At 50.8% G+C, this 13679-nt stretch overlaps 1 protein-coding gene across 1 annotated transcript; it reads left to right on the top strand.

The window, feature by feature from the left end:
- Positions 1 to 340: 340 nt before the first annotated feature.
- LOC104539080 (alanine--tRNA ligase, mitochondrial-like) lies at positions 341 to 6900 on the top strand (the record flags this gene model as incomplete). The annotated part of the gene is made up of 9 exons (XM_010182514.1): positions 341 to 396; positions 957 to 1094; positions 1507 to 1616; positions 2738 to 2846; positions 4370 to 4492; positions 5079 to 5189; positions 6056 to 6139; positions 6279 to 6389; positions 6747 to 6900. Coding segments are annotated over 9 exons (996 nt in total), but the record flags the coding sequence as incomplete, so codon positions are not given.
- Positions 6901 to 13679: the final 6779 nt, after the last annotated feature.

A 13679-nucleotide genomic window follows, 5' to 3' on the forward strand; every position in this document is an offset into this window, starting at 1 on the left:
TTCCAACCGAGGGATTCTGTGATTCTGTGAATATTCTGTGAGCTGTTGATCTGTCCAGAAGTATCCAGCCTACCCTTTGCTGTTTTACAGAGGTGATCCCATGGGAAAAGAATTTAAATCTGCTCTGTGACATAAATTAATCTGACAGCTGTGCTACCATTGCTTTTTCTCCCATCCTCTCACATGCGGCCTTTCCCTTATCTCTTCATGCCATCTCTTCCCTGAGCGGTGGAGAACAGCATTCTCTGCCAACATGTCTGTGTTTTCAGGCCCAGCGGCTGGCCTGCATGGCAAACCACACTGCTTCCCACCTGCTGAAACTTGATCAAAAAAAAAACAGAGCAACGAGGGTCCCATGTGACAGCAGAGCGGCTGCGCTTTGACTTTGATACCAAGGTGACTCTGAACCTGTGTTTTGTTGTTATGAGCAGTACCAGCATCCCAGTACAGGCCTTCTCTCAAGGGATTTTTCTCCTCTCCATAATCACTCCTTTAGAGACAGGTCACATCTTAATCTGAGCAGTGAAACTTGGCCCTCTGGAGATAACTGGTTCTGCTTTGTGTTGACCTGATTTTGAGGAGGGCTTTCTGAGGGGATGAATTGGGGGTCAAAGGGAAAAGGATTTAGCAAGGCCAGTGAGCATGGGGCTGATCTGAGTAGTGTAAAGGGGTCTCTGTGAGATTCACTAGCTTGACTGTGGCACATGTCTGATGTCTCTCCTGGTCATCCAGGTGAGAGGGGTTGGGAACTGAAAGCTGTTGGGTCAGGTTGAGCCCTGGCCCTAGTAACCTGTCACTCACTGCAGCATCTCTCTTCAAGATGCAGGAAGACCAGATGCAGGGGGATAGTGGTGTGCCCCAATCAAGTTGCTTGGGGTGCTCTGCCCCAGTTCTCCCTCCTTTGTTCTGTACCTCTCAGAATGCTTCTCTGTAAAGTGGCTGATTTACTTCCTCAGGGCCCTGTGACTGTGGAGCAACTGCAGCAAGTGGAGCAAGTGGTCCAGGATGTGATAAAACGAAATGAGGTTGTGCATATGGCTGAGGTCCCCCTCACGCTGGCAAGAAGAGTTCAGGGACTCCGAACAGTGGATGAGGTATGAGAGGATGGCAATGCACACATTCATAAGCTTTCTCCTTCAGCAAGAATCATTTGGGTCATGAGAGATTTTGGCACAACAGGTTTCTGCAAGAGAATGGGCTCCCAGAACTCAGGAAGGGGAAATGGGACAGAGATGAGATCTCGGGAGCACTGTGTTGTAAAACATGGAGGTTGATGATGCACAGGCTTTCTGCTCATTTCTTTGGACCAAAACCTTGTAGTGTCACCCAGTTGTGTCTTTCTCTCCATGGTGGCTGGTTGTGGGGGAGAAGCATTTGCTGCCCCTGACTCTGGAACTACTCTAGAATAGGGGAAAAGGGAGGCAGAGACCTGAAGCTGTGTAGTTACTCTGTAAGTGCCCCTGAAGGGCCTCGTTGTTAGCTGCTGATCCCTGTCTCCTCTGTTAGGGGTATCCAGATCCAGTGAGGATAGTGTCCCTGGGGGTCCCTGTGGAGAGCGTGCTGACCCGTGACTCTGAGGCTGCCATGCAGACCTCTGTGGAGCTCTGCTGTGGGACGTAAGTGACTTTTACTTGCAGTCAGAAGGTGTTTTTGTAGGTGCTGGTGGCTGAGGTAGAGACATTCTTGCAAGCTCCACTCCCTGTCCCTGTGCAACTAGGTTTCCTCCCTAGAAAGTTATTGTGAGGACAGGATGGACTAGTTACAAAGCTTTGTAAGTCCCAGGGTGAAAATGAAATGCAAAGCATTTTTCCTTGCTTCATAGTCTGAAACCAACCTGGAAGCCACAGGGCACAGAGGTGTGTGGCCTGTCACATCAGACTTACAAGGCTTTGCCTTTGGGGTTGCAGGAGGGCTGAGGACCCAGCAGGAGACTCTCAGATAGTTGTGGGATGTTTAGACCACTCTGATTATTTTATTTCATTATCTTCATCTTCTTCTCCTTTTAGCAGTAATGATAGTAGAAGAAGTGTTAACCAATCTTAGGGCAATGCTGACACACACACAAAAAAAAGACAGAAACAAATTGCATTTGAGCAGATACAGCTGAAAATGAGCAAGTTTCTAGTCATGAGATCATTCTTGTGTGAGTAGTGGGACAAGAAACTGCATGGGAGTAGAGATGATCAATTCTTGTGAAGCTGTCTGAAATGATTGCTTGTGGTAACAGAACCCGAGACAGTGTTGTTGTTTTCTTATCCAGTGCTGAATAGCCAAGAATGGAAGGGGCGGGGGTGTTGTCAGTGCCCTGTGACTGCACAACTGGCCTGTGATTGAAGTCTGCTGGCCAGTCTGTGAGCTGGCCTGACAAGAGAGTGGTGGAGTTGAAGGAAAAAATTACTTTCTACAAGGTTCAGTAGCAGCTGAGAAGAGATAAATCCTAATTCATCCCACTGCTGAAGGAAAGGAGAAGAAAGCAAGGCAGAACTTGGCTGTTACACACCATTTGACAGCAGCCTGCTGGGCAGGTATCACAGAGGTTCATCTGGAGTAGCCTTAACTCTGCTGTCTCTTGCCTGACAGGGTGCCATCAGGATTTTAGGGATGGGAAAGGACTGAAGTTAATGGGACTGGGGAGGGGCTGCCAGACTTGAGACAAGTCTAAAAGGAAAGCAGGCTTCCAGATTTCTGTTCCCACAGAGCAGCTTGTTTTCTTTGCTGTTCTCTGTTGAATTTGCAGGCACCTTCTACAAACAGGAGCTGTGGAGGATCTGGCCATCATCAGTGAGCGTCAGCTTGTTAAAGGGATTAGCCGTGTCACTGCAGTGACAGGGGGACAAGCCAAACAGGTAAGAAATGGGGAACTGAGATTTTTTCGTCATGTTGAGGCAATGCCAGAAGGACCCAACTCTGTAAGTTCCTGCACAGGCAATTATCTCCCCTCCTGCTTTGGCTTGAGCCTCTCTGCTGTGCCTGATGCAGCTTCCTCCTTCACCCCCAGATGCAGCTTTTCTGCCATACCTCACTATTCACCTCCACTCCCTCCTGCCCTAGTCTCCTGTCTCCTTGACCTTCATTCCTTCCCTCAGACCCTCTTTTCTAAGAACAGAGCTTTGCACAAAATATCAGGAAGCCTCTAGACTATAAATTTCAGTTCTCATGTAGGTATTTAAAGATGTGATCCTTTGTGCTTTGATTTCACCTCTTGCTCACCTGCTGCCTATCACAGTTGGATTTGCACTTAATGCAAATAAGGTTCTGGCCTCATTCTTACAGCCCTTTTGCCTTTTTTTTTTTTGTCTTTTTGCTGCTTAACTGGTTCTGGTCTGTCTGGGTCTGTATAAATAGTAAGGAACCTACGATTGTGTCCATGATATTGCTCTGTCCTTTTGAGTATCTGGAAGTGTCGAGGCCCTGCCACCTTGCCCACTTTGTTTAAGGCTGCAGTCAGAGGAGGGTGACTCACTCTCAGTTGAACTGGGAAGACTAAAGGCAAAGCCCACCCCTGCAAAACTGTTGCCTTTTGTCTGGCTGTCCTCTGTGCATTTGTGTCCCTGTCAAGGCTTTCTTTGGTGCAGAGGAACAAAAAGCTGCAGGACACATCTGTATGCTTTGCTGAAGTGCTGACCTGGAGAGCCCCTGAGAGGAGCCATGTGCATGTTTTAATCAGACAAGGGAGACTGCAGGCATGAGGGAGTGACTTGAAAGAAGGGATATGTATCCTAGCTAGACAGAGCAGTCCTCACTGTCCACAGCTTTTCTTATGTACTGTCTGCTGTCATGGTCTAAAGTGTCACAGGACCATCATGGTAAGATCTGTCGAGGAGGAAATGCTCCAAACCATAAGGATTGTCACTGGTGAAAAAAGCTTGCATTAGCTTTTTATATTAATGGTAGCATTGGTGTTGGGGAAAGCAGTAAGTACATCAAGATCAGCTGAACTCAGGAAATATGCTTGAACAGCCGATGAGGTTTCTTTAGTTTTAGTGTTTCTTTTGTTTCTTCAGTCAGTACTTTCAAGAGTGCATTTGCTAATGAATAAGAGCCCTACTAGGTAAATGAGGCTCCTAAGGTTTTTTTCTCTGAGAAATCCTGATGATTTGGTATGAGATACTGAGGAAACATAACTGCACGACAGCTTGGTCCCCTGGGTTTGACTGTGACCATTTAGTGTCAGCTGCAGATCTAGAGAGGAATGTTCAATTTCAGAGTCTCTTGGGGACAGTCATTTTCAAAGCCTCTGCAGGTGTCTTCCCACTGGATCCTGAGTAGCACTTCAGGGTTTGTGACCCTGCTGCCTTCCCACTTTCTTTGTTCCTGCTCATTGTTTCTGTTGCTGCATTTAAAGGTTTCTCTCCCTCTCTCTCTCCAGGCCCGGGAAGCAGGCCAGTGCCTGGCTATGGAAGTGGACTCTGTCTCCCTACGAATGAAGCAAAGAAGCAGCTCTATTCCTGAGATGCAGAGCCTCTCCAAAGAAGTGGGCCAGTTGACCGAAGTAAGGCTTACACTCCATTACACAAAGAGCCCGCGTGGGCGCTATACACTTGAGGGATCTTCCCTACCAAGTTCACATCTTACCATGATCAATAGCAAGGGCATGTTGTTACCTGCTGGTGCCACTTTGGTCACAAAGATTTCAACCAGTACCTAGGTACCTGTGTTGCAAATGTCCTGCTGCCAGTGGCAATGTGAGAGAAGGCAGTGGGAGGAAGGGTAAAGCAGTGAAAAAAGGGTTCCCAAGGTTTTCCTCAGGCCCAGCTGAAAACAGTCACAGAATCGCAGAATAGTAAGGGTTGGAAGGGACCTCTGAAGATCATCCAGTCCAATTCCCCCTGCCAGAGCAGGATCACGCAGACTAGGTCACACAAGAATGCATCCAGGTGGGTTTTGAATGTCTCCAGGGAAGGAGACTCCACAACCTCGCTGGGCAGTCTGTTCCAGAGAAAGCTACACACCACAGTGACTGGCTGACCATAGGGGTATAGAAGGGTCTGGGAAGAGGCCAGGCTCTAGTCTGACCTCCCAGAGAACTAGTAGTTTATTACTAGTTTAGTGCTCTTACACAACAAATTGTCTTGCAGGTGGTGGCTAGCACTGCAATACCCCAGTGGCAAAGAAAAGAACTACAGACCATCCTCAAAGCGCTACAGCGAACAGCCAACACAGCCATCAGGAAACTGGAGATACAACAGGTATTTTGGCAGCAGCGCACTCACTGCAGCCTGCTAATAGCACTGTGTGGCATACACCAGTGGACCTGGTGTCTCTGTCACACTTTGCAGCCACTCGGTCACTAGGGTCTCACTAGAAGGCAGAAGAAAGCAGGTACAATCACACACAGTGCAATACAAGCCCTCTGTTGGGTAGATTTCACTGGCATTAACCAGGGCCATCATTTAAAATGTCAGTGAATGCATGACTGGGCTTTCAGCACCTGCAAAATCCCCATGTCTCTGCCTGTGAGGATGGAGAGTCCCATAACAGCACTTTTGGCAAACACCAACAGGCAGATGGGCATCACCTCCCTGTGTTTGCATGGAGAAGATGAGAGCTGGCCCTGGCAGTGGGCTTTACAAGGTTCTGCAGTATGACAGTGGCAGGACAGAGCCTCTCTCCCAGCCATATGGATGTTGCTGTGGCTTCCTACTGTATTTGTGTCCTGCCCATTTACACTAAAATCCCTTTGTAAGTGCTTATTGGTGACTTAGTGTTCTCAGTAAGAACGATCCTTTCCTTAAAGTAGAAGCATCTTGCCACAGGAGCCTTCCTGAGACATGTGGTGATGTTAGGTCCATGAGATAGGCTGGGGACTGAACGAGTCGCTGTCTATTCCACTTTTCAGAAGGGTTCATCTCTGCTTGCTTTTGAGGAAGGATAGTTGTACAGGTCTCTATGTGAAGACTTCAGTCTGAAAGTCTTTCTGTGACTTCTGCTAACCTCCGTCTCCCCTCTGTCCCACAGAGCAGCACTTCTATTCCTTGTGTATGTATGTAACATACATATATCCCCACCCTGTGCCACCTGTGGCCACTAAAGTGCTGTGTGTTTCCTCCTCCAGGCTGAAAAGAAGGCACAAAGCCTGCTAGAAAAACATTGGAAGCAACCTGTCATCATTGATACTGTCCCAGCTGATTCCCTCTCTGTGAGTAATCTATGTTGCTTTTTGGCTCAGCGGTACCTCAGGTGCTGCACACAGTAAGAGGGAGCTGCTGGGCACATATTTTGCTGCATGCCAGTCTCCTTTACTGTAGCTTGTCTCCTCTTCTCCCTGCCTCTCCTAGATCCTAATGAAGGTAGTGAACCTGTTGTGTGATAAGTCTCCTGGCACATCAGTCCTGCTGCTCAGCCCTCAGGCTTCTGGTGAGGTGCTCTGTGCCTGTCAGGTGTCCAAGGTAAGCAGAACCCTGGTAGAGACATGAGGAACCTACCTGCGAAGGGAGACTGCACCCACTGCTCAGCAGGTCCCAGGCTTTCCTGGGATTCTGCTCAGTGGAGGTGGTTAATCACACAGGCGTAGGACCTGGGATGACCGTAGTGCTATCAGTCTCTGTTGGGCCCTGGATCCTCCAGGCCATGTTTGCCAAGGGGCAAGACACGGTATTAACATGCAAGCTCAGCCTTTGTGGTTCTGGCAGTCATGGCTGCCTCAGATTAATGAGGGCTCAGGCTGGGTGAGGAGAGTTTTGTCTTTATCCAGACTGCAGAGTGCTCCACAGTCCAAATGCCTTTGCTCTGTGTCTCTTCTCCAGAATTGCCTCCCCATGTTCTCTGCTGCTGACTGGGCCGTGGCTGTCTGTACGCAGATGGAGGGGAAGGCAGGAGGCTCTCCCATCGTTGCTAAGGGCAGTGGAAATGCCAAGGGCATGCAAGGAGCCCTGACTACTGCGCTGGAGTTCGCTCAAAGTAAACTGTGATGTGTCAGGACAGCTGTGTGCACCCCAGCTGCAAGCTATCACTTGATGCAGACCACACATCATACTCTGCTGATCTGAAAGGTTTAGCAGCTCCCATGCTGAACATTGCTGCAACTGCCGCGTTGGAGCACTTGACTTCTGACCATCCAGGATCAGCAGAGACGCTGCTCCCGATCCCACTGACAGAACGATGCTGCCTGTTCCCAGCACGAGTGTATGGGGATTGAGCCTTGGGAAGCACTAATTGTTACAGCAGATCCTGCTTCTCCTGGAACAGTGCAGTTTTTGCCACGGGACTGGCACAGAGACTCCATGAGAGCATGGGGAGATGGCACAGTGTTATCCTAAAGCCATTAAAGGTTACAGTGTGTCTGATCCACTCATGTTTCTTGTTAGCTGCACCTCTTTTTCTGCTCTGATCTGGCAGAGGGGCTCATTCTGTCCCTGCAGCCCTGCAAGTCAGCACAAACTCTTGTCTAAGTAGTTCCATTCTACTGCATAATTCAGGACACCCCTCTGATTAGAAATGCTACTATGATTTAGAACTGGGAAGAGAAGTCTCACTCTGCTTGCAGGCTTAGCCTTGTTAGGCTGTGCAATGGGTAGTCCTGAAGCCAGTCCTCAGTTCATGGAGGGAACAAAATCATCCCAACCTCCACCTCTTTGCTTTGGATAAATGTTCTTATCCTTGTTTCTTCCTGCCACCCCGTTATAACTCCTTCCTTCTCACACTGCCTTCTGGCCTCTTACATACCAGCACCTACCTAAAAACTACCCTGGATCAGGTGAGCCATGTGAACGGGGACTGTTGCTGTGTTCCAGTGTTGAACTCTCTGCAGCAGGACACTTAGCTCTGAGGTGAGCAGGTCTCCTTTCTAAGCTGGCTGCTTTCCACAAGCACTAGCAGACCAAGCAAACTCAACTCATAAAAGACATTTCAGACTTTGTTGTTAGAGTGATGTCTAGAGCTCTTGGCCAAAGCACCATCATTTTAGATACTGTATTGACCTAAATAGAGATTGTAAAGGTAGCTAACACAAAGGTGCAACAGAGTAGTGTTACAAGCAGGTTTCAGCCTGTGAGCAGCAACAGCAGGCTGACGAGGATGAATTTCACCAGCAGGTAGGGTTGTCTGTCGCTGGGAAGTGAGGTGGAGGCGGCAGTAACTGCATGCTTTTGGGGAGAGGGGGAGGAGGGGTCGGAGCACAGTGCTGCTGATGGATGGGGAGGAGGAAATGGCTGTCACATAGATATTGGTGAAGAGGATGTAGCGGGGAATGGCCTACTCTCCTAATGAGAGGCTTCCTCTGCTTTTCTTAGCTGTCTGTGGGAGAGGGTGAATAGCTGCTGTGAGCTGAGCCTCCTCTCCCTTCTCTCTCAAAGAACAGCTCACCTGGTGAAAAAAGAAGGTGGACATAGAGGCATCACTAGAGGACAAGGGATTTTCTTCCCTATCACAGTGGCTGTCCAGCCCAATATCTCATATGGGGTCCCTACGGCTCCTCATCTTGCAAAGTGCCAGGAAGCTGGTTTTGTATTTGGTTAAGTGCTTGATGTAAATATGAGAACATGGAGGCAGAAGGAAAACAGTTTTTAGTAGTGGCACTCCCCACCGTTCTCTGCTCCTCCAAAGCACATACAGCTACAGCAGACCTCACTCATTCAGTAAATGCTGCTTCCAGCCATGGAGCTTAAAGCAGGGCTTGTTGTGAAGGTGAGGCTACGAGCCAAGGTCTCTGGCATCTGCTCAGACTCCTGAGAGAGCAGCCATCAGATGGGTGCACAGGCCACTTCCATCACCCCATCAGTGAGGCAGGTTGTTGGTCACTGCAAACCCTGCCTGCCTTTCTGTGTGCTGTAGCAGAGCAGCTCGCTGCTTTCTCAAATTTATTTCCATTTTTGGATGCAGAGGTGCTGCTGGTGCTTATAACATCTCTTCAAGGATCCTGAGCAACGGGGGAGACCTGGAACATCCAGCCCAGCACTTTGGGGACCTTGTGGTGAGGCTGGTAGGATGCTGGAGAGGGTTTGTGGAGTCCCAGGGGATGGTTTGTGCCATCAGTTGAAAGCAGCGTTAGTGCCTGGTGTCACACAGCTCCTGTGTTTCACTTCAGCCACAGCAGTACCAGGTGCAGGGAGGGGAAGGGGTGCTCTGTCTTATTGGGAAAGCATTTTCCTGGGGTGTTTTTGTGTTACTGTATTAAGAGCTGCTACAGAAGATAATGTCTACTCTCGGTACTGGAGAGTAGGTGTGAGGAGGAGGAGAAGAATGCTGGGTTGAGCTGCTCCTGCACCGTGCTCCAAAAGCAGACCCTGAGCTTGCCAGCAGCAGCCTTACAGAATAAACCCCCTTTGGTCTGACTTTTTAGCTTCAAAAACCACTGACGCCTTGTAAACTTCTGCCCAGCCCCTTAAGGGGGAGCAGGGGTCTGTGTGCTGACCTTCAAGGTCAACCATAAGTTGACCATGGTTGACCATAAGGTCAACATACCTTATGAAGAAGGTATAAACTGAGCCCCTGTCATCGTTCCCCTGGAGGGCCAAGGGCTGCTGCTGGAGAGGCAGCCAGAGTGGTGGCTCTTGGGGCTGTTGGAAGGAGGTTCATCACCACTGTGGGGGCTGTTCCCCAAATAGCAAAGTCCTGATAGTTTGGCACCACGGCTCTGCTCTCCCCACAGCCCATGGGAAATGCAGCTCCCTGCTCTCAGGGGGACAGCCCCAGCCCTACAGTGAGCAATAAGCCCTACCTCCCAAGCAGGGGCACTGGAGGAAGGCTTAATGATCCTGCAGCCAATTAATTCCAACCATTTGGGAAACCAGTAAGTGTTGATTACATGACAGCAGTTACAGCATGGCCAAGCAATGGTGGAAAGCAGGCAACAGGAAAGGCCCACCACGGTCTTACACTGCATGCACTCCAGCCAGCAAGGGTTGTAGGGCTCCTAAAGCAGAGTAGGGGTGTCAACCTGGTCATCCCCTGTGGGCTCTCTGAGTGGTCTTGGGTGACCCCTGCAGCCAGGCTTCCCAGAGTGGCAGGAGGCTGCTGAGGACCAAGTCCCACGGCTCATCAAACAGCTCTGGGGGTGGTAGCAGCACATCTTTGAGCAGCAACCACCTGCATAGCCCTCCCCAGCATCTCTATGCCCATGGCTACCTGCAGGATCAGCCAAAAGACCTGCTCAGGCTGGGGGAGTTGCTCTGCAACAGCCACACACCACATGGCATCAGGCCAGTACTATACCATATCTACATCAGTTTGGTATCAGTGTTCCTCAACTTCTGAACCTCTGGAAGCTGGAGCCACAGTCCCTTTTCTGCATATGCAGCAGCCCCTGCACTCAGTGATGCTGCATATCCTGTAACACCTTCCTATAAATGTCTTGGCCTTTCTGGTCATGAAATTCAGTATTTCCTTTCCTCTCTCTAAGCCCACAAGGATTTAAGCGGGTCATCAGTGAAGTCACTGAAGCATAACTAAGTCATGACCTTACTAGATCACATAAGCTCACTACACTAAACAGATTCTCTAATTGAAGGAGAAAAAGGGTCTTGTTCTACCAAAGAGTAGTTTTGTGGAGGAATCTGTGGTGCCCATATTACCCTAGGCTGGTAAAGTGAGTTGCTGCAGTAGGAATGCTGGGTTTTGAGCCACAGCCATGCCAGGCCATTGCTGATCCCAGGAGAGAGCTTTTCCTGTTGTTCTCCTGGCGAACCCCCAGTGCACAGACTTACATCCCACCCTCCCCTTTCCCTGCCGCAGAAGGACAACGCATTCACATCCTATGCTACAGCCACAGTAGCTGCCACATTTCTGCCTGGGATGCTCTGCGTTTCAGCTGCGAGTCAAGCGATGCTCAGCTGGGAGGGCTTGGGGCAATGAAACACGAGTTTTAAATATAGTTCTCTAGCCAAAATAGCAGCCTACATTCCCTTAGTGTTCATTAGAGACCTAAAGTGCGAGCAGTACCCTGGGCACACATTTGCAGCTCCAAACACATGCATGCAGAGGGGACGGCAGAATTAAAGAGATGATGGGTTTTTTGCTGCAAACAGGTGCTGACAGGTTGGCAACACCTCCGTAAGTCCAGATGGACCCCAAGGTCCCTTAAGGGCATGTGCAATGCAAGGGCTTGCCAACCCCAATCCCAAGCAGCTACCTGACTTTGGCAAAAGGGGAGCAGAAAGTGCTTGCTTGTCTCTTCTTGCTCCAGGAGCTTTGTTCCCAATTGCCTGCACTGCAGAGCGAGAAGTCCAGCTCTCCCTAGGTGCCTTTGCTACTCCCAGCCCTGGGGCAGGCTGCTGGAGGGACCGGAGGTGCTGCACCCTGGGCCATAGAGTCATTGGTGTCAGGCAGTATTTTAGGGCATGCAGGCAGGGCAGGAGCAGCCCCATGGCCAAACTACCTCTCCAGCCCTGGACCTCTCATTCTTGAGGACCATTTCCCGGGACTGAGCCAGCAGCAGAGTGCCATGGCAGCAGAGTGCCATGCTGAGATCCCACAGAGGCAGGAGAAGCGTTTCAAGGGGAACTCCAACAGCTCGCCTTTGCTGTGTGTCCTTCACAGCCGGCCGGTTCCCTGTGCCAGAGTGCCGGCACCTCGCAGTCAGCTCCTCAGCTTGGACTGCCGCTTGCTGAGAGGCACAATTTGCTCAGCTGCAACCCAAGAAAGTGCAGGGAAAACCCATGGAGGTGGGAGAAGGGCCCTGCTCCCCCTCCAGCCTCCTCACCACCAACCCAACTGTTGTCAGGAACACCCTGCTACTGAGCCCACCCTCCTGACTGGGATGCTGCCTGCTGGAGGGAACTCAAGGGATGACTTTTGATTGATTTATGCCATTTTGAGTCTTAGTCTACTGGAGGGTGGCTGGCAGGGGCCCAGAATGTCTGCCAGTGAGGCTGCTGTGGTGTTACCTGGTCTGCATCCAGACCCGCCATTCAGAGAGCCATGAACCACGCACTGCAGAGTCACTCACCCTGCCATCATGCAACCAGAGCAGGCTCCCAGTGGGAAGAGGAGCAAAGCTACACCCATGACCAGCCCCAGGCATTGGGGTGCTGCTGCCCAACATGTGTAATGGCTCGCTTGAGACTGGAGAGGGGATGGAAGGAGATCCTGTCCTGCAGGGTCTGCTGTCCGGAAGACTGGATGGAGCTCCATCTCGCCTGGGTCCATATTGCACCCAAATTCTGTGCATTGCTTTTGCAAGCTGGGGACTTCAGACTAAGGTGTGAAGTCATAACATCCACAATCACTTAAGACTCACATGGGGGCTGTCAACCTTGAAGTCCCACTGCGACTGCAGTGCAAAACCCTTCCTGCATTTCCAGCTGGCTGTGGGATCCCTATCCCAGAGCTGTAGTCGTCAGATCATGTGCTCTTTCCAAGACACTTCACCCTAAGCCTGCTGAGAAAGTCCCTGAGGCTGCACGGGCACTGGGTTACTATTCCAGTCCCTGACCAAGACCCCTGATTCTCTTTCTAGTCCTTGCCCAGCTATATTTCATGCACTTCCCTTGTGCTTTGCATCAGAGGTTGCCTGGGCTCAAGCTCCAGGAATGGGAAGATAAATCTAAGCCTACGTAGACCTTCTTTTCACATGGTGAGGAATTATTTACACTCGGGTAGGGATTTGCTGCTCTACTAATTTTGTTGTCTCCTCATTTGCCTGTTTGTCTCACATTGCAGACAGCATTCCCTTCCTCCCTTCCTCCTCCTTCGGTCTCTTGCTGCCCCTACTTGTGGGTGCCTTTCCTCCCTCCTCCTCCTCCCAGCTGGCCGGGTTAGGCAGCTGCAAGAAGATACACTAGGAAGATAATCCATCAACTCAAATATCACTGAGTTTTACAAAGAAAGGGGGAAAGAGATGCAAAACTAAATGACCTTTAAAACAAGCGAACTCTCAAGTTCCCTCCCCCACCGAGAAGCGGTTCCGCTGCTCTGCTGTAACCTTCTCCTCCGTGTCCCAGCATTTATTTATAAGCACCATCAATAATTAAGGAGCCGCCTACCTGCCTGCTTGCCTCGGCTGTGGTGTTGACAGAGGCATCTCTGATGTTTCCTGGCTCAGCCTGGCTGCTCACTTGGGTTTTTTCATTTTCTTCTGCTGCCTTGTTAGAAATGCAGGAAGCACCTGCCTGGAATGGATGGGAGGTCTGTCCTGGTCCTCCTGACCAGGGGAGCTCCCTGCAGCAGGCTGGTGGCCCTGAGAGCAACCCAAGAGCTGCAGCAGCTCCGGCAGCTGCAGCATCCCACAGGGTGGGATGTCTGGGGTCTTCTTGCTACAGGCATCACTGCTCCCTGCAAGAGTCAGGCACAGCCAAGCAGGATGAGGTGACACTAGCAGGCAGGGCTGGAGGCCTTATGGCAGAGGGGTACAGCTGGGCTTGGAAATCAGGGATGAACGGCTTCACACTGGCCTGGAGGAAGCACTGCAGGGCATAACCCGGGGACAGGCCAGGCACAGCGGCAGCAGCCGGGCTTGGCACATCGCTGGCACTTCAGAAGTCCTCGGGAGCACTCCGGGTCACTCCCCATGGGTTCAAAGGCACCCTGCAGGCATCAGGCTGTGGTCCTTGAGCCTCAAGCGTGCGGTTTCCAGGCAGCCCATCTCAGCAGCTGCGAGCGGCATGCCAGGGCTGAGCCTGGCTCCCTTTGCCATTGCGATCCTGACACAGGGTTGGGGTGCAGAGGAAAGCCCGGTGGCTCTCCCTGAGCTGGCCTGCGGTGATGCCAGAGGCAATCATCGGCAGCGGGCACTCAGTTACCCA

This window comes from Mesitornis unicolor, unplaced genomic scaffold (genome assembly GCF_000695765.1).
Source record: "Mesitornis unicolor isolate BGI_N332 unplaced genomic scaffold, ASM69576v1 scaffold30594, whole genome shotgun sequence".
In the NCBI taxonomy this organism is placed as follows: domain Eukaryota; kingdom Metazoa; phylum Chordata; class Aves; order Mesitornithiformes; family Mesitornithidae; genus Mesitornis; species Mesitornis unicolor.